The following is a 21,148-nucleotide window of genomic DNA, read 5'->3' as shown; positions in this document are numbered from 1 at the left end:
AATGACTTGCAATGCAAACCATTCCTTAGCTTAACAAAATGCAATAATACGATATTCATAATCTGGTTTTTCATCCCCAGTATTATTGTTTTCTATGAGTCAGTGCTTCTCTTTATCCTGACTTGAAATCATTGCATGGTGTAGAAGCGTTGGGGCCAATATGTGCATTGATCTAGACATGATAATGTCACATAGGCTAAAAACCTCTTTTTTTTCCCCCAAAACAAATATAATCAGACAAAGAAGCCTAATTTATTCTAAATCTGTTCCCCACCCCCCTCGCCCTTTCCTTCCAGATCCCAGCTGACTTTATGGCGTCTCATCTTGTTTTTGTTTGCTGACACATCAGAAGTGGCAGCAGAAAGATAAGTGTGCATGTATGAGATATGAGAAGCCAAGAAGTGAGGGGAACAGAGTGATCAGTAGTAATACCGAGCAGTGTAATGGAGCAGAAACATGAGGCTGAAAAGTGGTGGTGTGAAAGATAAAAAAGAGACAATTATTTTACAGATACAGAGAGATGTAAAGAGAAAGAGAGAGAGGATTACTGGGCCTCAAATGAAGGCCAGAGACACTAAAAGGACACACAGATCTTTTTTGCCTCGGGGAGTAACAGAGTTTATTACATTAACCAGCCTTTCTCATCTGCTGTCCGTTGTCTGCTCTGATCTAAACCTTTCTCATTATGAGTCTCTTCTGGGAAAAAAACATAGTCAGACATCATGTGCAATATTGAATACACAAAATCTGCATATTGATTGAAGACAACTAGCCCCTGATATTTAGGGAAACCTGGAAGTGATTTAATTACGTCTATAGAAAAGATAGACGTGTGCTGAACCAATGTGAAACAGAAATTGCATTTCCTGTAAAATGCCCATCCATCCGAATGGCTGGAAACCAGACTGAAAGTCACTACTTTCATATTTTTTGTATTGTTTCGGTGCATATAGTCAGAAGTGTGCACCTGTACATGAAACCTGAAAGTATACCACTGGGTTCTGGAGTACACCCGTATAGCTCACCAGTGGCTTGTTGAAATGTAAAAGGTCATGTATAAGGGGAATATGTGCCTGGCATTTTCCTATAAATCTTGCCAACAGGAACTTCCAGCTAGCCTGACAATCCTTCTCAAATATCAATCCATTATTTCCTTATCTGATGCAAAAATACTCAAATATATGCAGAAGGTAGAAACACCGTGATAGCAGTCTTTTATTCTTACAATATGTCCTCTGTTTTGCCACATGCAAACACAGACATACACGACACACAAACAGGTTTCCGCAGGGACTTTACTAACCTTTAAAACCATGTCCTTTCTGCTTTTGAAGCCCATAATTGACAGCTTGATTAGGTCTTCTGCAGCCTCAGGCAGTGGCTTAAGGAATGGGCCTAATAAGTTAATGCCTTATTTACTCCTCCCGAACCGTTTGCTGCCCCCTAAATCTGCTTTTTAAATACCCAAAAAGCTAGGTATAAAATAAAATTTAAATATGATACACGTTTACTGAGCAAAAAGACAAAATGACAAAGATGGAGTCAGCAATAAAGTTTGGTTAGCTGAAGCTGATTGTCGCTGATAATGTCCATGGTTGAATTTGGATCAATTAGGGTCTGGCAGATGTGCAGAATCATGGTTGACCCCAGGGCCTAAAGAACACAATCCAATTTTCCTCAACAAATGTAATACTATTAGGCTGGATAAAAACAGACAAATCACTAGGGAGGAGTCTCTTAAAAACCAGAGAGGTGGATGAGACAGACAGAGACCGGGCAGTTGCTCAAAGACAATACCCAAAAAGGCTTGGAGACAGAGAAACCTAAACACTGGGAAACTGGTGGTTTTTAAAAGAAAGTCAAACTTTTCAGAAAATGAGACCCTGAGAGGATAGAAAACATGTGAAGAAAAAAACATAAACAACCCCCAAACGACCACTGAAAGGGATTCTGCTGTGGCCAGAATGCAAAGAAGAGAAACACAGTGAACGTTTTGAGTTTGGAGAATTTTACAGCTCTGGAGAAAAAGTTTCCACAAAACATTTTGGATTGAACTCCAGTTCAACTTTGGCTAAAGAGAAAGAAAAGAAATAGAAGTGGAAAGAAAACCTGAGAGACTCTGATCGCTGTTTCACTGAAGCTCATTACGATCTGTCGTTGGGGATGAGGATCTTCAATAAAAACCTTCGCCTTCAGGACATAACCATCATGTATTTTACTGCCCTGGCTGCTCTAATGGTCATCTTGGTGGCTTCTTACCAGGCACCCAACAATGCTGTTGAAGTGTCCAGCCTTAAACCAAACCCCTCTCGCCTTCTCCCACCTCTCCCCATGCCTTTCCGTGTGCCCCTTGATCCACGTGGGGAGCTCCAGCTGGCTTGGAATGTCAGCTACACCAACCAGGAGATTTACATGGAGCTGAGGGTTGCAGAGCTCAGACATGGAGTGGTCCTGGGGATGTCCGATCGGGGAGAGCTGACCAATGCTGACCTGTTGGTGCTGTGGGACTCTGGAACCCAGAGCTACTTTGGAGTAAGTAAACCCTAGATGTGTGTATTTTATCTTCATAAGACTCTGTCAAAAGGACTTTAATTTTAGTAGGTAAAAGAGTCTATCATGCTCCCTTTGCCAATTTGTATTGCAAGTTAGCTTGTCATATTCATAAATGCTCAAGGATTACACGAAAGTCCTTAAAGAGGTGAGATTTTCCTCTTTCTCAGAAATCATCTGCCTGTGGTCCTTGGAGTGTGAGATTGGTGTTTTTGCAGAAGGAGCTGGCGGATGGTGTGCTTCATGATCACATAGTCACAAAGGATGCAGGCGGTCTGCGCTAATTGGAAATCACTCAAACGGCACTAATAGCTGAAATTCATCTGGGAATTATTAGCAGATATTAGCATATCAAAGTTGAATCCTGTGCTGATTAAGATGTGTATGTATATTACCTCATTTTCTTTTTGCCAGACTTGAGCCTTTAAAACAAAAAAAAAAACAAAACAAAAAAAACTTTTTCTCAAATACGCTGTCCTTAAAAATAATATACATAGCTATAAAACTGTTTTGATCTACACTTTTCCCCACTCTTTTAGTATTCCTAAAGAGTTTGTGTGGAAATATTAACAAAAGCACCAGAATGTGTTTAAATTCTCATTCCTTCTCCTTTAGATTTCTTTCTTTAATATTTTATAATAGTAACATGAGAACAGAGTCTAAGGTACTTATACCTGATTGGCTGTTAAATGTTGGAATGGCAGCTCAAAGAACCTATTTTTATACCACCAAGCAATATTTACAATAGGAGGATCACAAAAGCCTGAAAGGCAGACCAAAAACAGCAAAAACATGAAGTGGTGTCATTATCAAAATATGGAATATCACTTCAGCTACAGGCAACACATGTGGTGTAAATACGTTCCAATAATCCATATCTATTACAGAATATTTTCTTATTTCCTTCAATAAGATGAAATTTTTTTTTAAGTACAATACATTTATTTTACATGTATATCAACAAGCTGCATGCTTCTGGATCTTGACACGGAATTGTCCAGTTTAAAAGGAGGATACATGTAATAAGAATGTTTATGAATTAATAAGGAGTAGTGTAAAAGTTAAACAATTTGTATCATTTATACTTAATTTCAAAGATATGCCTTCATTTAATTCTGAAATATTTCCATAAATCTCAATATCCAGCATTCCCACCTTTTAAAAGCATCTACAATCTACACGTAACACTCGCATCATTGTAAGTCTTTTCTTGTTCAATCGATTGCCTCCTGTCTGACTTTCTTTCTTCTCCAGTTCCATCGTTCTTCCCTCAGGAGGCCAAAATTACCCACAGAAGAAAGGTCACTGCTGCTCCACTGTCTCCCTCCCTCCCTCTCTTTCTCGCTCCCTCTCAGGCACACACACACACACACACACACACACACACACACACACACACACACACACACACACACACACACACGCACGCACGCACATATATTCACACACTTTTCAGTGACTGGCTACTCAAGCTTGAACCATTTCTGTACAATCAGGAACTCAGAAACTCTGGACTTCAGATTGATGAAAAAAAAAATCTCTGCTATGATCTTCACAGCAGTGTGTGTGGAAGATGAAATAAACACACAATAGAACTTAACAAAGCTAAAAGAAAGACAATAATAAGAAATTAAAAAAAAAAACTAAAAAACATAATAAATAAGAATTTAAAGTCCACAGAACTGAAAACTTGTGGGTCCAGCAGTATGACAGTTATGAGTAGCTGTTAATGCAAAGGCATTTACAGCTGCTATAGAAGATATAGTAACATTAAATAACATAAAACAAATGCAAGTACCGGTAGTTTTTTTTTTCAAGATTAGTAAAGCAAATATAAACAATTTTTAAAAATTCATAATGGTCTGTACCAGATGACGATGTGTAAAGAGTCCTTGGTAATGATAAAACTACAGAGAATTATCAGTTTAGTCTCAATATCTCTTCATCTGTATCAAGCATCTCATTCTTTGGTTGTCTGTTCTGAAATTTTATCTTGTTTTTTGTTTACTCTCATTCCTTGTGTAGGATCATTCTCACCTGCACTTGGATGAAAGCTCTAAAAGCCCACCTACCTGCTCAGGGGGAAAAAAGGATGTTAGAAAGAGTTGTTCACTACCTTGTGCGCACACTGCAGCATTCAGCAGCTAAAAAAAAAGCTATAAATCTTTGGTTAAAGCACTGTGCAAAACTCTCAAGTCTTAATTTCTTTATATGATGCTAGGAAAAAAACCCTGAAAATCAGCATTAATTTTACCCACGGCATTTACCAACATGTTTATTATGTGACCCAGGACTGAAAGACCTCTATTATAACTTGTACACTGATATGTGCTTTTTCAGAAGGCAGGGACAAAAGATTTCTCCACTCATTCACACGTTGTTTCTGCAGGCATGAGAGTCCAGTGGAGATTCCTTTAAAAAAAATAAAAAAATTAAAAAATTAAAAAAAAGATTAGGGAACACATAAACTGTGGCTTCAACACTTTTTAAAATAGTTGTATAACTCTGTGTCTCAGCCATCTGTAGAGGTCACAGCTTGTGAATTCTGTACATGCATACATAGCACATATTGTTTAATGTGAACATTTTCCCCCTGATTTGTACATACTGTATGTTTTCAGAATTGCTGGCTCTAAAGTCTATGAAGTGTGTGCAGAACAGTTATATAAGAGCGACAGAGAGGGAGACGGAAATAAAGAAAGAGATCTTAGGTGCTATTCTGGCCAGGTATGAATGTGAGAAACATAACAGAAGTGGAAAGACCGAGCTGAGCTGCTGCAAAGCCTCCTGGCAGAGAAGTAGAATATCGTGTACACCAGGCTTGGATGGTTTTACAACACAAACTGGCACACTTTCAATGATTTCTCTAACTGGATTATAATTACTTGCCAAACAACTCCAGTATTTTTCTCCTAGATGTAACTTTTTCACCACTTAAGAAACAAGCAGCTATATGCTTTGCACACACCTGTAATTCTCCCGAAATGTGTTCATTAATGGCAGAATAATGAAATTCCCTGAAAAAATGTAGCCTCGGTATGTCTTTTAAAATGAGAATGAGTTGTTTCCCTTAATTACTAGACTCAAACCCTCAGTTAAGAATAGGTTGTTCCGTGTTGACTCGAACTTATCACTGTGTTCTCAAATGTTTTGCTTTGCTATTTATTGCGTGTTATTCAAAACCTAACCAGACTTATTCTGTCTTCTCCTGCAGGATGCTTGGAGTGACAGCAAGGGTCATGTATCACTAGACAGCCAACAAGACTACGACCTGATTGAAGCTAAACAGAAAGCTGAAGGATATTACCTGCTCTTCAAAAGACCATTCAGTACCTGCGATCCCAGAGACTACGTCATAGAGGTGTGAAGAGTTTATATTCCTAGTGTATGTCACTGCTCTTTACAGCTCTGGTACTCAGGAGAAACCTACACTGAAAAAAAGGCCATGTTGGATTTACTTGATTCAATAGTGGACATTGGTTGCACACAAATGTTTTGCTTTGGCAGAAACTTAAACAACTGAGTTCAATCAACACAACTTTTTCATATTCAATAAACCTGTGCATTTTGTGTTCATAAAACGCGATTGAAACATGTTTAGATGAAGTAAGTTGAGCTCTTGGAATATTTTAATCCTTCACAATTTTGTCATTTTATTTCAACACTATTCAATAACTTTTACCCCAATACTACTTGGTCACTTAAATACTACATGTTGTCTTCATATTATATAATGTTCAACAAAGTCTAGATCCTGGTTACCATAAAAATTGAATGGATCTAAACAACTACCATCCTCCTGTCTTTATCCTGGTTGCAGGGGGGCTGGGAAATAACCCTGAAGTGATAGGTTACAAGGCAGGGTACACCCTGGACAACTCACAAGTCTATCACAAACAACCATTTGCACTTACATTGACAGGTAATTTAGAATCACCAGTTAACCTAACTCTAACAACTGCATGACTTTTAACTGTGGGAAGAAACCAGAATACCCAGAGAGAAACCAGTGCAAACTAGCCAGATTGTGGATTTGAACCCAGGATCTTTTTACTGTGAAGCAACAGCACTAACCACCATGCCACCAATCCAGACCTAACAAAAGTAGGAAAGCTATGATTTCAAGGCTTGATGCAGAATTTTTTTGTACGTTTTTGTCCTTGACAGGTTAAACCACAATAAATAGCGATAGCATACACGTGCTGTGTGTGTGTAATTGTCTGCCTCTTATAACTCCAGTGATTTTCCTGCAGTTTGACATCTCGTGCGATCTTGTGAATTTCATGAGTTCAGCAACTAACCACTCTTACTAGATTGTATCATGCCATCTCAACAAGAACAAATTAAGTTGTTGAATTTCGTACAGATCCTTCATGATTTAATTACGTTTATAGAAACATGATATTATTGTGTTTAAATTACAAGTTAGACTTTTTTTAATGTAACAACCACCCAATTTGCTCGATTTGACTGAGATGGATGCCTTCCTGAAACCACGATCCAAAGCGTACGAGACTGAAAGTTATTGACTTACTTCACTCGAACATGATATGAACAATTTAATCTAGCCTCTCTGCATATCATGTAGTTTCTACACTATATAGTTACACTTAACTTTAAAGCATGAGGCACTTATGTTAAATACACGCAAGATGTTTACGTAAATCCAAGAGTTGGCCAATCCCTTTTTTTCAGTGTAGTAAGAGGCTCTTTCTTCAGGTGGTTTATTTATGAATTTGATGGTGCAGGGTTTTTTCTCCCTTTTGCTTTCCTTTTAACACCAACAGATTATTAAAATATTGCTCACACTGTTAATTACAGTTTTCAGAATGAGAGGCTGGTTATCATCACGGCTATCCCACTAGAATGCAGTGAATAAATAAATGCATAAAACTCCCCAAAGCAACAATTTATCTTACAAACTGCTAAATCTGAACTGCTCCCCCACGTAAAGGTGAATGGAGGAAAACTAGTGCAGGCCTTAAATAAGAAGTGATCAGATAAACTCAGTTAGGAAATGAGCAGGTAAGTTACCTATTACTGAAGAACCCCATAGTTATGGGTGTTGTTCAAACTGAAAAAACCTCCCAGTGGTTTTCAGCAAGCCAGCAACAGATAGTTAAACAGGTTTCACTGAAAACACTGGCTCTTTCACACTGAGGAGCCACCAATAGGAATCTTGCATTTCTGGAAGACTGGAGATTATGAAACTTGGACAAAGACATCAATTTAGGCCAAAACATCTGTAATTCTTATCAAAATTCTTAAGCAACACACAACTGATTGCACATACTATAAAAGCATTTTAAATGACAAACAAGGTTTTAAAAAGGCAGTGACTCATGGCTAGACACCATCTTAACCACACTGTAGGATACCACAAAAGAAGAAAATTCCTGTCTGTGGAACAATGCCAGAAAAGAATCATTGCTTCAATGAAATCTGTTCAACTCCCTGTTGAAACTTACTTGAGTTTTTTATTTAAGGTTGAACACGGCTATGCTGTAAGAATAAATGCATTTTAAATATTGTTTAAAAGACAGTGCCTCTAAGCTCTTCTATATATTTTTTTAATTTATATGTATCCCCTCTAAGGAGCACTCTAAACAAAAACAATTTAAATCCAGGAAGTGTTTTAAATGATCTTTCAAATTAAGGGCGTTGTGCTGGCTTTTGTTCCGAGAGCACACATTTTGTTTTTGTTTGTTTAATTAACTTTATTGACTAAGGCGAAAAATAAATTACTGTAACTCCAGGACTGTCGTGTTTATCTTTTTGCTGTCTTTTTGATTTTTCACCTCTAAATCACTTTGAATTGCAATAATCTGTATGACAAGGTGCTACACAGATCATGTCTGACTGAACTACAGCACGATTTTACTTGCTGGTTTTGGCCTCAAGCCAAAATAACAAGAAGGTGATGAGAAGGAGGAAAAATCATGAGTGTCAGACAGAAAGTAGTTGAGTTAGCGCATCAATGTGACACATTGTCTTTGCACTGTGCATGTTAATGAGAGAGTGCCTATGTGCATGTGTGTGCACATGCCTGCACTTTTGCAGTATTTTCATTGCTGTGTTTCCTCATTCAAAAAACGGCAATGAAACTGATTAATTTAAGGTGTGAATATAAAATACTCTGAATTATGGAATGAACATTAGAATGATTATAGTTTCCATGGCACCACATTAGATTTTTAAGTCAGATGCAGCAAAGCAAGGCTCATCACTATGACAACATAATGAAAAGTTTGCTGTGCTTGCCTCAGAAGGCATTAAAGCGTAATAAAAATGAAGGGACTCTTAAGTTAAATGCACATCATGGAGGTTCATATTCTCCTATTGTGGCCATTGAACACTCTTTCTTTTGTGATTGCTCTAATTTGTCAGGAGGGGACTGTGCACATCATCTACGGCTTCTTGGATAAACCACTTGCCTCACTGGAGAAGCTGAACCTGTCCGAGATCCGCACAGGCGTACAGAGAGTCCTGATGTTGCGTCCCGACACGCCGCCACCTACCCTGCCTCCAGACGTACAAATGTTAGATGTAGTGGCACCAAATGTCAGCATACCAAATCAAGAGACCACCTACTGGTGCTACATCCACAACCTGCCGGAAAATTTGCCCAAGAACCACATTGTTATGGTAAAAAAGAAAGGAAAAAAAGCTTCTAAAAATAGAAATATCCAGCGAAGAGTCTTTTTACACACAGCTGAGGGGGTGTTTCAGATGATGGTGCACAGGCAGCCGTTATTCTCCATGTTTACAAGCTAGATCAAACAAAATATCAGCATGGCCACAAATCAGATGCGTCAACACAAAAAATGACCCTTTTCACAGGCATTTTTAGTGATATAGATTACTAAGAAATCCTCGGCACATATAGGAACACAATGCCTTTAATGTTACATGACAGCAGAAAGAAACGGATACATTTCAGCCTGTGACTTCCTGCCATAGCAAGATTGACATGTCTTGCAGCAATAAAAATACATATACATTTTCTCTTTTTCTTTCAGTATGAGTCAGTGATAACTCCAGGGAACGAGGCCATCGTGCATCACATAGAAGTGTTTGAGTGTTCTCCGGATATCCCCGCAGTTCCAGGGTACAGCGGCTCCTGTGATGACAAAATGAAGCCGAAAAAGCTCAACTTTTGCCGACACGTGCTAGCTGCATGGGCTATGGGGGCTGAGGTATGATGGGAAATACTGACCTTCCTACTCCTGTCTGAATTACATTACCTTGCCTCAGTATGAAATACAAATAAGCTTAAATTCCTAACCCAAATGTCATCAATCTGTAAAATAGATAAGCCACAAAGTGACAATAATTCAAAAAAAGACATGCACCCACATAAACGTTATTAAAAAAAAGTTTTTTTTCAATACATATAGCAAGTGCTTAATTGAAACACAGAGTTGGGAAAGTTTTTGGTCCAATGCTTGTACCTATAATAGGAGATAAACAAAAACTCCTACGCAAGTGATATCCAAGCCTAGAATTGCCAGCATAAAATCTTGTATAGATGAGCCCACACGCAGCACATATCTATTAAGAGCTTGGAGACAGTCTGCATGTGGGATGCACACTCACACAGAAATATTCATAAACATGCTTACATGGAAGCACAAATATCGTCATAGGAGACACAAATTAAAACTGCAGGGAGGAGGTAAGGAGAAGGTGTCAGAAAAGTTGAAACAGGAATAACTTGGCTTGCTGAGTCGTTTATAGCAGTGCCACTTTTCTATCCTTTAACGCTGGCTCTTCCTATCATTGTGAGGCTGAATTCTCCAAGTGTTTGCTACTAGAGAACATGGGTTGGGATGGCTTTTTAAGAAGCAGAAAAATACAGATGCAACCCAAACAGTACTTAGATTCTTGTTGTTAGTGATTTGTTTTTCTTTTCAATCACAAAACTCACAAAACTGCTACCTTATTCTGAGGCTTGCCTCCCCTCTACGAAAACTTGCTTGCCTTTTTTTTTCTCATTGCTTTCACTTCCCTGTCCACAGTTTTTTACCTCCAACAAATTCATTGCCAGCTGAAGAAGACAGCTGCTTCAGAACAAAGAAGTCAGTGTGGAACATTTAGCACCTAAAAAGTTTGAGGTTTGGTAGCGAACAAACCAAAGTTAAAAAGGAGTTCTGCTCAGAGCTCTGCTGTCCCCCATTACCAAGGTCACACTGTACACCAAGTGCCAAAGGCAGCTGAAGACAGACAGTGATGAGGAACAGGAAGACAAACTATAGTGGAGGACTAAGTCCCTGCATAAGATGTACCACTAACTGAAGTGACTGACATTAAAAAAAATCCTGCTAGTGGCTACAAAATGTCAGCCTAAAGGACAGTACAGAGCTCTGATCATGCTAGCACAAGAACAGGCCCTAAGGACCAGTCTGCCACATACTGTGCATAGATGCCCCAGAGTCTATTCACCACACAGTAGCAGGATGTAAGATGCTTACACTGAGGCACGAGTAAGTGGCTGGGATTGTGTACAGGAACATCAATGGGAGGCACCACCAAAGGTGGCTGAGAACAACAGGGCTAAGGTCCTGTGGGACTCTGATTTCCAGACAGACAAGCAGTTTCTGGCCAATCAACCAGACATTGTGGTGATTGTCAAGGATTGTACTTGTGGCAGTCCCAGTGCACAGCCCCATCAGAAGGAAGAAGTACGAGAAAATAGAAAAGCACCAGGTGTTTTCGAGGTGCAGCCAATCAGAAAAAAGGGGGGCTTTAAGAGATGGGGCCCCCAATCCGAGGACAGCTAAACTGTCTGGTTTCAGACAGTAGAGGAACTAAAGGGGATGATGTAAGGTCCAGTATAAGATAAATAAGGACTGAACTATGAATCCCACAAACACCAAGTATAAAAATACAGAGTTACAAATGAGCGTAAATCAGCTTCTTTAATGCCATTAAGCTTTTCATTTGTCTTTAATTATTATGTAGTGAAATCTAATAATAATTATAACATTTTACAAGCTTTCTTTGTGGCATCTGGTTGCAGAATTTTGGAGTCATGTCCTTATTACCTCTGAAAGTCACTAAAAGATTGCATAGCAGTGATAAAACATCACCAGATCGCCAGTTTGTTTTATTTTTAACCAGGTTCCACGATTTGTGTCGTTTTCTTTGGGAGGTTTACATTTTTGAAAGGACCTCCCATAAACAGGGGAGGTGAAGCTTGTTATGAATTAGTCAGCTACATAGTCAGTCGGTCATCTATCAGCTATTAATCTACCATACTTCGGTAGCCTACTGCTGGCCACAAGAAGCAAAGCGGACAAGGAATAGTGAGGCTGTCAACATATTTCTCTGCACTACTCCCCACTGTATCACAGGCAGCCTGGCCCCTCTCCGATTGGATTATCTGCCAGCTAAACAAAAACAAGCAGGATGCCTTCTGTGAGCTGTGAGCTGTGGAGACAAGATTAGGTGGGAAATATTCAGGCCTCTTTCATCACCTCTTAATAGTGTTGTTTCATTCTCCTCGGCACCGCATCAGAAGGGAAACGTGGCCTTGCAAAACAAGAGAAAAAGAGAAAAATAGAGTGGAGGAAGTTCTGAAGAGAAGAAAAACAATAATGTATGACACTATCAGAATGCAAAAAGGGAGAATAGCACCGAAGAAAAAGGTGCGTTTGTGTGCAAGGGACATGTTTCAGAGGATTTAATGTTATGACATGAGAGCAAGATTAAAGCTTAACGTGGATTTCTCTGTGGAATCAATGAAGGCAGTGGCTATGATATGATCCCGAAGAATACAGCCTTTTTTATTTGTAGTATTTTTTTCCTCTTTTGTAAAAATTTTTTTTTTTTTTTTTATAAGAAAAATATAGATACACATGATTTGAGCCATAATTATACATGACATGACAAAAAAAAGTCTGTAGTAGCCTGTGCTAGGTAAATTAATTTACAGATTTAAACTATGTACTTGGTTGTGCACAGATATCCCTTTTTCTTTACGGGCTTCAGCGAGAATTCTATTGAGCAGGACAAGGAGAGCTTGCTTTGACGAAGCGATCACATCAAATCAAATCAAATCAAATCACCTTTATTGTCACGTCACATGTGCAGGTACACTGGTACAGTACATGCGAGTGAAATTCTTGTGTGCGAGCTTCACAAGCAACAGAGTTGTGCAAAATACAATAACGTGCAACAAGCAAAATATAAAAATGGCTGATCTAAAAAGTAATAAATATATGTACCATATATAAAGGTATATACATTACTGAATGTGTATACTAAATATGTTTTTCACGTGTGTGTGTGTGTGAGTGTGTATATAGTGTGTATATACATGTTTTACAAATGAAATAAAGTAAACAATAAAATAAGATATATAAATATACAGAGGTTGGTATGTGCAAAACAGTGGCATTAATGTACAGTATGGAGTGCATAATGTTGAAGTTCCAGTAGTGAGGGTGAGGTGTCTATGACGTGTTCAGCAGTCTGATGGCCTGGTGGAAAAAGCTGTCTCTCAGTCTGCTGGTTCGGGACCGGATGCTGCAGAACCTCCTTCCTGATGGAAGTAGTCTGAACAGTTTGTGGCTGGGGTGACTGGAGTCCTTGATGATCCTCCCCGCTTTCCTCAGGCACCGCTTCCTGTAGATGTCTTGGAGGGAGGAAGCTCACCTCCAATTATCCGTTCAGCACACCGCACTACTCTCTGGAGAGCTTTGCGGTTGTAAGCGGTGCTGTTGCCATACCAGGTGGTGATGCATCCAGTGAGGATGCTCTCAATGGCACAGCGATAGAAGGTCCTGAGGATGCGGGGCTCATGCCGAATCTTTTCAGTCTCCTGAGAAAGAAGAGGCGCTGCTGCGCCTTCTTCACTGTTTTGTTTATGTGTACTGACCATGTGAGATCCTCAGCCAGATGTACACCAAGGAAGCGGAAGCTGCTCACTCTCTCCACAGCGCGCCGTTGATGGTGATGATGGGTGTGTACTCCTCTGCACCTCCGGAAGTCCACTATCAACTCCTTTGTCTTTGCGACGTTGAGGGTGAGATGGTTGTCTTGACACCAGTGGGTCAGGGCGCTGACCTCCTCCCTGTAGGCCGTCTCATCACCGATGGTGATAAGACCCACCACTGTAGTGTCGTCCGCAAACTTCACAATGATGTTGGAGTTAAGAGGACAGAAGAGTGATGCTTATGGATAGATGGAACAATATATTGCAAGCATATAAAAAATTATTAAAGTAAACCTGAAAATGTTTTTGTCCTGTTGTACGATATGTGAAAAAAAACCTGTGATATGATCTTAAAAAAAAACTGTGCATAAAATCATAAATATGTGTGTATTTGCAGGCTTTCTACTATCCCCCTGATGCAGGCTTGGCTATGGGTGGACCAGGCTCCTCAAGATTCCTCCGTCTGGAGGTCCATTACCACAACCCTCTCCTTATATCCGGTACATACAGTATATATGTGAACATGCAAACTTCAGGCGCGCGCCTCTAAGAATGTTTTTCACTTTCTTTGACACACACACACAACAACAGCAGGACTCTCTGTGCAGTATCTCTCTCCAAGATCCACAGGCCTGTCTTGAACTCTGTCAGTGCAGACCCACTTTGTCTTCCTTATCCCAATCAAACCTTGAAATACACATATATCTTGCAAGTATTCCTTACTTTTTCAGCCCTGGCTCTTATAATACAGTATTTCTGCGGTTTAAAATAATTTAGAAACCGCAGGTCATCAATAACAGGAAACAAGGAAGCGAGGGGTGGAGGATGACATTCAACATTCAAGGTCCTGGACCAAGAGGGTTCCTCTTGAATTATTAAATTAATTTCAGAAATATCGCCAAGATCACCTTTTAATATCTTATGCTAACAAATTGCACATAGCAAGTGTTTTAGAGGTTGTTATACTGTGTTGTCTAAACAGTTGACAGAAAATAGGAGGAGTCATATTTACCAGGGCCAAACATACATACTACATATTACTGTATATAATTACATTTTAACTAGACCTTACCCAATCCTCTTTTTATGTTTCTGTTACTCTCCTTCCAAGATCTGTAGCTGTAGCACACAAACAGCACCTGAAATAAATTCCTTATTTTTTAATTATGTGTATTCTTAGTCTGGTATAATACAAGGATATTCTGGCTATCAAATGTTTTAAAATGATCTGAAGCTAAGTAGTTAACTTAAGATATGCTAAATGTGTTCTAATATTTGAATATTCTTCACGCAGGCCGGCGTGACTCATCAGGGATACGACTGTATTACACCCCGAGCCTGAGGCGCTACGATGCAGGGATCATGGAGCTGGGCCTCGTTTACACTCCTGTAATGGCTATCCCACCTAAACAACACACCTTTTACCTCAGTGGATACTGCACCTCCAAGTGTACCCAAACAGTGTGTACAGATTTACTTCATTATTTATAGTTAAAATGCTGGGGGAATATTTTGGCTGACAGGTCTTTCTTTTCCCAAGTTTTTTCTCTTTGTCTCTATGGTAAAAAAGTTTTAGTTGGAGCTTGACTCTTTCTCTGTCTACCCAGGCTTTGCCTTCAGGTGGAATCTATGTATTTGCTTCCCAGCTGCACACCCACTTGGCGGGGCGTGGGGTGAGGACGATTTTGGTGAGGGGAGGCAAAGAGCTGGAGGTGGTACAGGAAGACCAGCATTTCAGTACACACTACCAGGTGGGAGATAGAAGGGCTCTGTTTACGCAGAGGAACTCCACCTTTGCACACCGTGTCTTATATTAGACTGGGTTAAGGTGGCCTTTATTTTAGATCTCAAAGAGATGTGTGTTTCAAAGCTTATTCACAACAACTATTTGGTAAATTAAACCAGAGTCTTTTTCTACCCTTTTACTACTTTCTCCAACTTTTTAAATAAAAAAAGTAGCTGTTTTACCGCCTTAAAGTCTGATTGGACTACGGTAAAGTGACCCATGTATACTATACACAGGCCATGAGATACACAGACAAGCTAGAGAGGCGAAAAACAGCTAAAAATGCAAATAAATATGTGATCATGCATGTTGTTAATGACGTACACAAAGTGTTTGTGAGTCAATCAGAGTACTTCTTCATCATTCGATCATTTACCTGCCAATTTCAGTGGTTAATGCTGAGTAATTTAATAATGTTCTATTCAAACAGGAATAAATCACATACTCTTAGAGTATATTTTCACTGGCCGGTTAATAACATGTTGGGTTTAATATTAAAAAGTACTTGGGACACATTGGGTGGCACAGTGGTGTACAAATTAGCACTCCTGTCTCTCAGCAAGAGTCTGAGTTCCAACTTACTGATCAGCTGAAATCTTTCAGTATAAAAGTATTGCACATCGTCCCTGTGCCTGCTCCACCCACAGTCCAAAACATGAAGGTTGGGTTAACTGGCTGTAGGCATCGGGTAGCTTTTTATTTTTGGGGAGCAAAGGCTCAACAAGTTTTGACATGTGCTTTAGAAAAACTATTTCAAAATAGAGTCAATATGTAACTGAAAAAGATTCTTAAAAAAAACCCAGCGTATCTAGTGATGAAGGTCAGACATCACTCCTGTCCAAAAAACAGGAGCGAAAGAGAAGCTCACACTTAGGACACTTAACATTTTTATACATCTAAAGACCACCAGCAACCTTGTATAAGCACTGACATCAGTATTGACGTCACTAGATAGTGATGTAGTCTTCAGCTTCAGCAGCATCCTGGTTTTGAATAGGTCCCTTTACAGGAGCTTTGCAGCAGCAAAGAGACACAGTTTGTCTCCATTTCAGGCTTTATAGTAGAGAAAAGCATTGATGAATGAGCGAAGGAGCAGGTCAGGTAATAGATGGATGCCTTATATAATGCCTTATATGCAAAGACCTGCCAACTATCAACTAAACATCTAATCAGTTGTCGACATCTGCTGTGTTTTATTTATGCACACTATCCTGAGGCAAATACAGACACACAGCTGGACACAGACTCTCAAATAAAATGTCCAGCTGCTGCTGATGTCCGATTAAGTTTCACCTGCAGCCTTATTGAGCAATAAGAACCGCATCAAACCAGTCTCAGTCAAGCTAATAGACCTTTTAACAGAGAAAGCTAATAACTGTGAAAGGTGCCTCCAAGGAAAGCAGCCACGGGTTTTTCTTACTGCATTTGTGCTGTACACAAAGTATCCAGTTATACCTAAAATTAAGATGCTATGCAGAGTACTGCATTTTGCAGTAGAAAAATGTGAACTCTTTTATCAATACATCCATCCATGCATGTATCCATCCATCCAGGGGACTATCCTACCCCTGTCATAGGTTGAACAGCAGGCTGCTTTTGAGGTTATAACACCAATCTATTGTTGGGATAACACAGAAAGACAAACACCCATTCACCATCACGTCATCACTTACGCCCCAGAAGCTTCTTAAACCCAGAAGCTTCTTGCAGGACTTATTATTAATTTTGAAAAAGTCTATTTTTGTCTTTCTTTTTGTCTTTGTGTTCATACAGACAATCCGAGTTCTTAGGAAAATGGTGAACATTTTGCCTGTAAGTATCCAACTAATGGCTGCATTTTCAACAGAAATTACAAAAGGCAATAACACGTTTACTTCACTACTGTGCTTGTTCTACGAATAGATTCTGATTACTGTCTTCCAAAATTGCTTTTTTTTAATGCTAGAGCCCTGTAGATATGATTTCCCCTTCGCCTATGAAGTTTTTAATTAGAGTAGCTTACTACTGTAGAAAGCGTTTAAACAGAAGTGCAACAGGAATAGGCAGTTTGGCCCATCTCTTGGGAATAGCAGCAGCAGAGCTCTGACTGGACACTGTATCTCCTACATGAATGATTTTCTGGCAGTAATCTTAAAGTATCATCAGTGTTGTTTGCTAAATATAAAATGTGGTGGAATGTCTTCATATCTGTGCTTAATCCCACAGGGTGACGTACTTATAACAAAGTGTACTTATAACACAGAAGATAGGAGCGAGCCTACAGTGGTGAGCAGCGCACTCTGAATATATAAACTCTTTTCTTGTTACCGGATTTCACCCCGATCATTGTGAATAACAGAGGGGTAACCACGAGCAGCTTCTTTAATCTCCTTCCATCTTTCTCCTTCAAAACTCAACGTATTTCTTTTGTTCTCGCTGTCTTGGCAACCCTGTATCTGCTCTGTGTACTATATCTTCACTGTCTAAAATATCTTTGTCTCCTCAGGGTGGTTTTGGCATCATGGAGGAAATGTGTGTCAACTACATTCACTACTACCCCCGTACCCAGCTGGAGCTCTGCAAGAGCCACGTTGACCAAGGATACCTGCAGAAATATTTTAGCTTCATTAACAGGTAGTGCAGGCACACAACATTTCCCACTCTCTAAAATGATTAGCTACTCTTTCTCCCTTCCCTCTTCCTCTCACATGTGACTAAGCCGTTTTTGTTCTCAGCATTCATCTCCTCCTGGGGACGCGTGGTGATTACATTGTCCAAAAGTAAAACTGTGTCCTGATAACTCAGATTCCTAATCCTTTCTCAATCTCGCTCTGCCTCCTTCTTTTATTGACTTTCCTTCAAATCTCTCTTCCCCCTCTCCATCCTACCCTCCTTCCCCGCAGGTTCCATGGAAATGACCAGTGTGTGTGTGGTGAGGTTAGTGTGACGGAGCAGTTTTCTCAACTAGAGTGGGATGAATTCACCGGAGAAGTGCTGGACTCGCTTTTTAACACAGCCCCCATCTCGATGCACTGCAATCAGTCGACTGCAAGCCTCTTTCCTGTAAGTCCCCAGTCACGCACACATACACCCGCTACAATAGACTGCCAAGCCACCAATTAGGCCAGTTCAAAAGCAGACATCAGTGGGACAGTGAGTCAGAGCAGCTGAACAGACAGCTTGTTAACTTGTAAAATCAACTCAGATGCACACAAGCTGTTTGGATCAGAGAGAATAAATCAATTACAAACTGTGAAGAAGCCTCGATCAAGGTTTTCTGTCAGAAATTTTGCTTTAGCCTTGAAGTTTAACTTAACTTGTGCAGTTAGTGAAAAGCAGTTACATATACCATACTGCAGCGTTTCGGTGGATACACGAAAAGAGCATGACTAAGACAAGTAAGGATAAACGGATTTTAGGTGATCAAGGTTTGGAAACAGCACATAATTTAAAATTCAGGACAAATACGTCTCATAAAAATCCAGGATAAAATCAGGGCTGCTTATGAAAGAAACCCACAAGGTACACAGCTACAGTTTTGAATCAGGTAAATGTACAGAGAATCTGTCTGCTGTGAGGATTCATTTAGTTAATCCATTAAGGCCAAAGCTGTTGATTGAATTTTTTTACCTGAAAAATCCCCACATTTTGTCAGTAGCATCTGCAAAACTTTCACATCAAAATGAAAACCTTGTGCTCTAGTAATGAAAGTCACTTGCCTGTGATCCAGAAAAATAATGTGTCAATAACACAGATGCTCTACATCTGATGTTCTCAAATTATTATCTATATTCTTATAGCAGTAGTCGGTAGCCCCGTCAGCGAATATACTGTGGTTAGCAACTTTGGAAAAATGGCACCAGTTGCATTTTGGTATCTAATCTTATGATTTAAAACACGGAAGTATTATCAGTTCTGTCTCTCTAGAAATAAGGTATATCTGTACATCTATCTGTCTCTTCTTTACCTAGTTTGACAACTTTTTATCTGGCATATTTCAGTAATGGTGCCACCACTGGAGGGCAAAACTGTGTTCAAGATTTTTTTTTTTCATGGAATCCGTAATGAGTGAAATTAACCCAGTAATTCAACAATTGCACTTATTGTCAGGCTCACTGTTTTAGTATTTGAGCTGCCAGCACTCTGTATGGCAGAGTACATACAGCAGATGTTGTTTGGCACTTGAAAACTTTGCAAGAGACAATGAGCAATGGAGCCAATTTAGGGATGAGCTCATGCAAAATATCCAAGTTTTGTTTTTAACAAAACATGAAGCAAACATGTGAAGCTCAACAGAGAAAAACCAAGGCTCAACAGCGGGCTCTACCTGCTTTAGGCACTGTGCAAGGCATTACATACAGAACACAAATTACTCTTTAAACTTGGCATACTTGTTGCTGGTCTGAGTATTTCAGGAATTGCCAACCTACTGGGATTTTTCCACACAACCATCACTTGGGTTTACAGAAAATGGTATGGCTGAGATGACCACTTGTTAACCACTTACAAAAAAGACATGCAAAAGAGCATCTCTGAATACACGACACACTGAATCATGAAACAGGTGAGCTACTGTAAAGCACGAAATTGAGGCTGCAGTTCATTCAGACTCACCATAAGTGGACAAAAGAAGATTGGAAACATGTTGCCTGGTCTGACAGGTCTCAATTTCTGCTGATACAAACATGAAAACATGGATCCATTCTGCCTTGTATCAGTGGTTCAGGATGGTAGTAGTCTAATGGTGTGGGGGATGTTTTCTTGGCACACTTTGGGCCCTTTTGTACCAACTGGGCATCATTTAAATGCAACAGCCTATCTGAGTATTTCTGCTGACCATGGCCTTCTCTTATGACCCGATAATAGCAAGATGTAGTTAAAGGCCACTGAACGCATTTAAATGTATCAGATAGTCACACCAGCTGCTTTTTCTGAAAAGTAATAGTACATAGTCACAGTGTTTCCTGTAAATGGTCACTGTGCATTTGTGAACTGTTTAGCTTAACATTATTTAGCATTTTCAGTCTTAAAGCTATGTCCCAAAGCTTCAAGTGCTTTTCATAATTTTGTGAATTTGAGGAATGTGTGACAGTGGCGGCAATGTTATTACTTCAATAAAATCTGTCTGAAGCTCAAGGACATAAACCATCTGGCTATTATTTTAAAGCACCCAGAACTAAACAATACATTAGATTTTAAGAACATATCATGTCTCTTTCCAGGGTGACTGGGACAAACAGCCCATACCAGCGGTGACCTCTGTCCTTAAAAAACCTCAGTACACCTGTAAGCGAGGCACGCTTCGCACCAACTGATGCCTTACTCCTTCAATGTGAGCAGCAGGGGGTTCGCAGGATGTTTCAGCCCAAGGAAAAGGGAGACCTCAAGAGTGGAAAGCCAAACAAGTTCCCACAATTTTATTCAGTTTGCCTTGGTTTTTATGTGTTTGTTATCTACTTGCTGTAACTATATACTTATATAAATTCCTGCAGTCTGTGTTATTGTTAGTACGTATAAATTCTGTTAGCAACAATCATATTTTTTCCCCATTGAAACCATTTAAAACTCTACAAATTGGGATTGGCAGGTATCAAACTAAATTAAAATAATGCTGGCAGTTTTTTTGTAGCTGTTATCAACAGACATGTTACGTTTGTGCAGAGACATAACACATCTACATGTTTGTTCCCTGTGATCCTGTTGACCAACTTAAAACATTTGGGCAGGAAACATGATGTCATTTGGTGAATAATTACAATCTGTACTAAACACAGCATAATAAGTGACTTGAGCGTTATTCAAAGGCAAGAAATTAAATAAAAATAATTAAAAATAAACACATTTTTATCCTTTCCTTAGTTAAAGAAAACGGATGCATGAATAATGAAGGTCACAAA

General features: G+C 39.5%; 1 protein-coding gene across 1 annotated transcript; it reads left to right on the top strand.

Annotated features, from left to right (window-relative positions):
* The first annotated feature begins 1,794 nt into the window (after window positions 1-1,794).
* On the top strand, window positions 1,795-21,049 carry dbh (dopamine beta-hydroxylase (dopamine beta-monooxygenase)). The gene is made up of 12 exons (XM_031758783.2): window positions 1,795-2,532; window positions 5,765-5,911; window positions 8,938-9,195; window positions 9,570-9,746; window positions 13,884-13,986; window positions 14,781-14,947; window positions 15,094-15,237; window positions 17,046-17,084; window positions 17,478-17,537; window positions 17,758-17,885; window positions 18,155-18,314; window positions 20,474-21,049. Exons 1-12 carry the CDS (start codon window positions 2,164-2,166, stop codon window positions 20,564-20,566), a joined length of 1,845 nt encoding a protein of 614 aa, XP_031614643.1. The 5' UTR covers window positions 1,795-2,163; the 3' UTR covers window positions 20,567-21,049.
* The last annotated feature ends 99 nt before the right edge of the window (window positions 21,050-21,148 follow it).

The sequence above is a fragment of the Oreochromis aureus genome, linkage group 7, assembly GCF_013358895.1.
Source record: "Oreochromis aureus strain Israel breed Guangdong linkage group 7, ZZ_aureus, whole genome shotgun sequence".
Lineage (NCBI taxonomy): Eukaryota > Metazoa > Chordata > Actinopteri > Cichliformes > Cichlidae > Oreochromis > Oreochromis aureus.
The sequence above is the reverse complement of the archived record's forward strand: the minus strand, read 5'-3'. Positions and strand labels throughout refer to the sequence as shown.

Bases quoted from the DNA above. Each gene is read 5' to 3' on its own strand.
- dbh (XM_031758783.2), top strand. From the start codon at position 2,164: ATGAGGATCTTCAATAAAAACCTTCGCCTTCAGGACATAACCATCATG. The intron at 15,238-17,045 runs GTGGGAGATAGA...GTGTTCATACAG, and splicing joins ATTTCAGTACACACTACCAG to ACAATCCGAGTTCTTAGGAA. The intron at 18,315-20,473 runs GTAAGTCCCCAG...GTCTCTTTCCAG, and splicing joins CGACTGCAAGCCTCTTTCCT to GGTGACTGGGACAAACAGCC.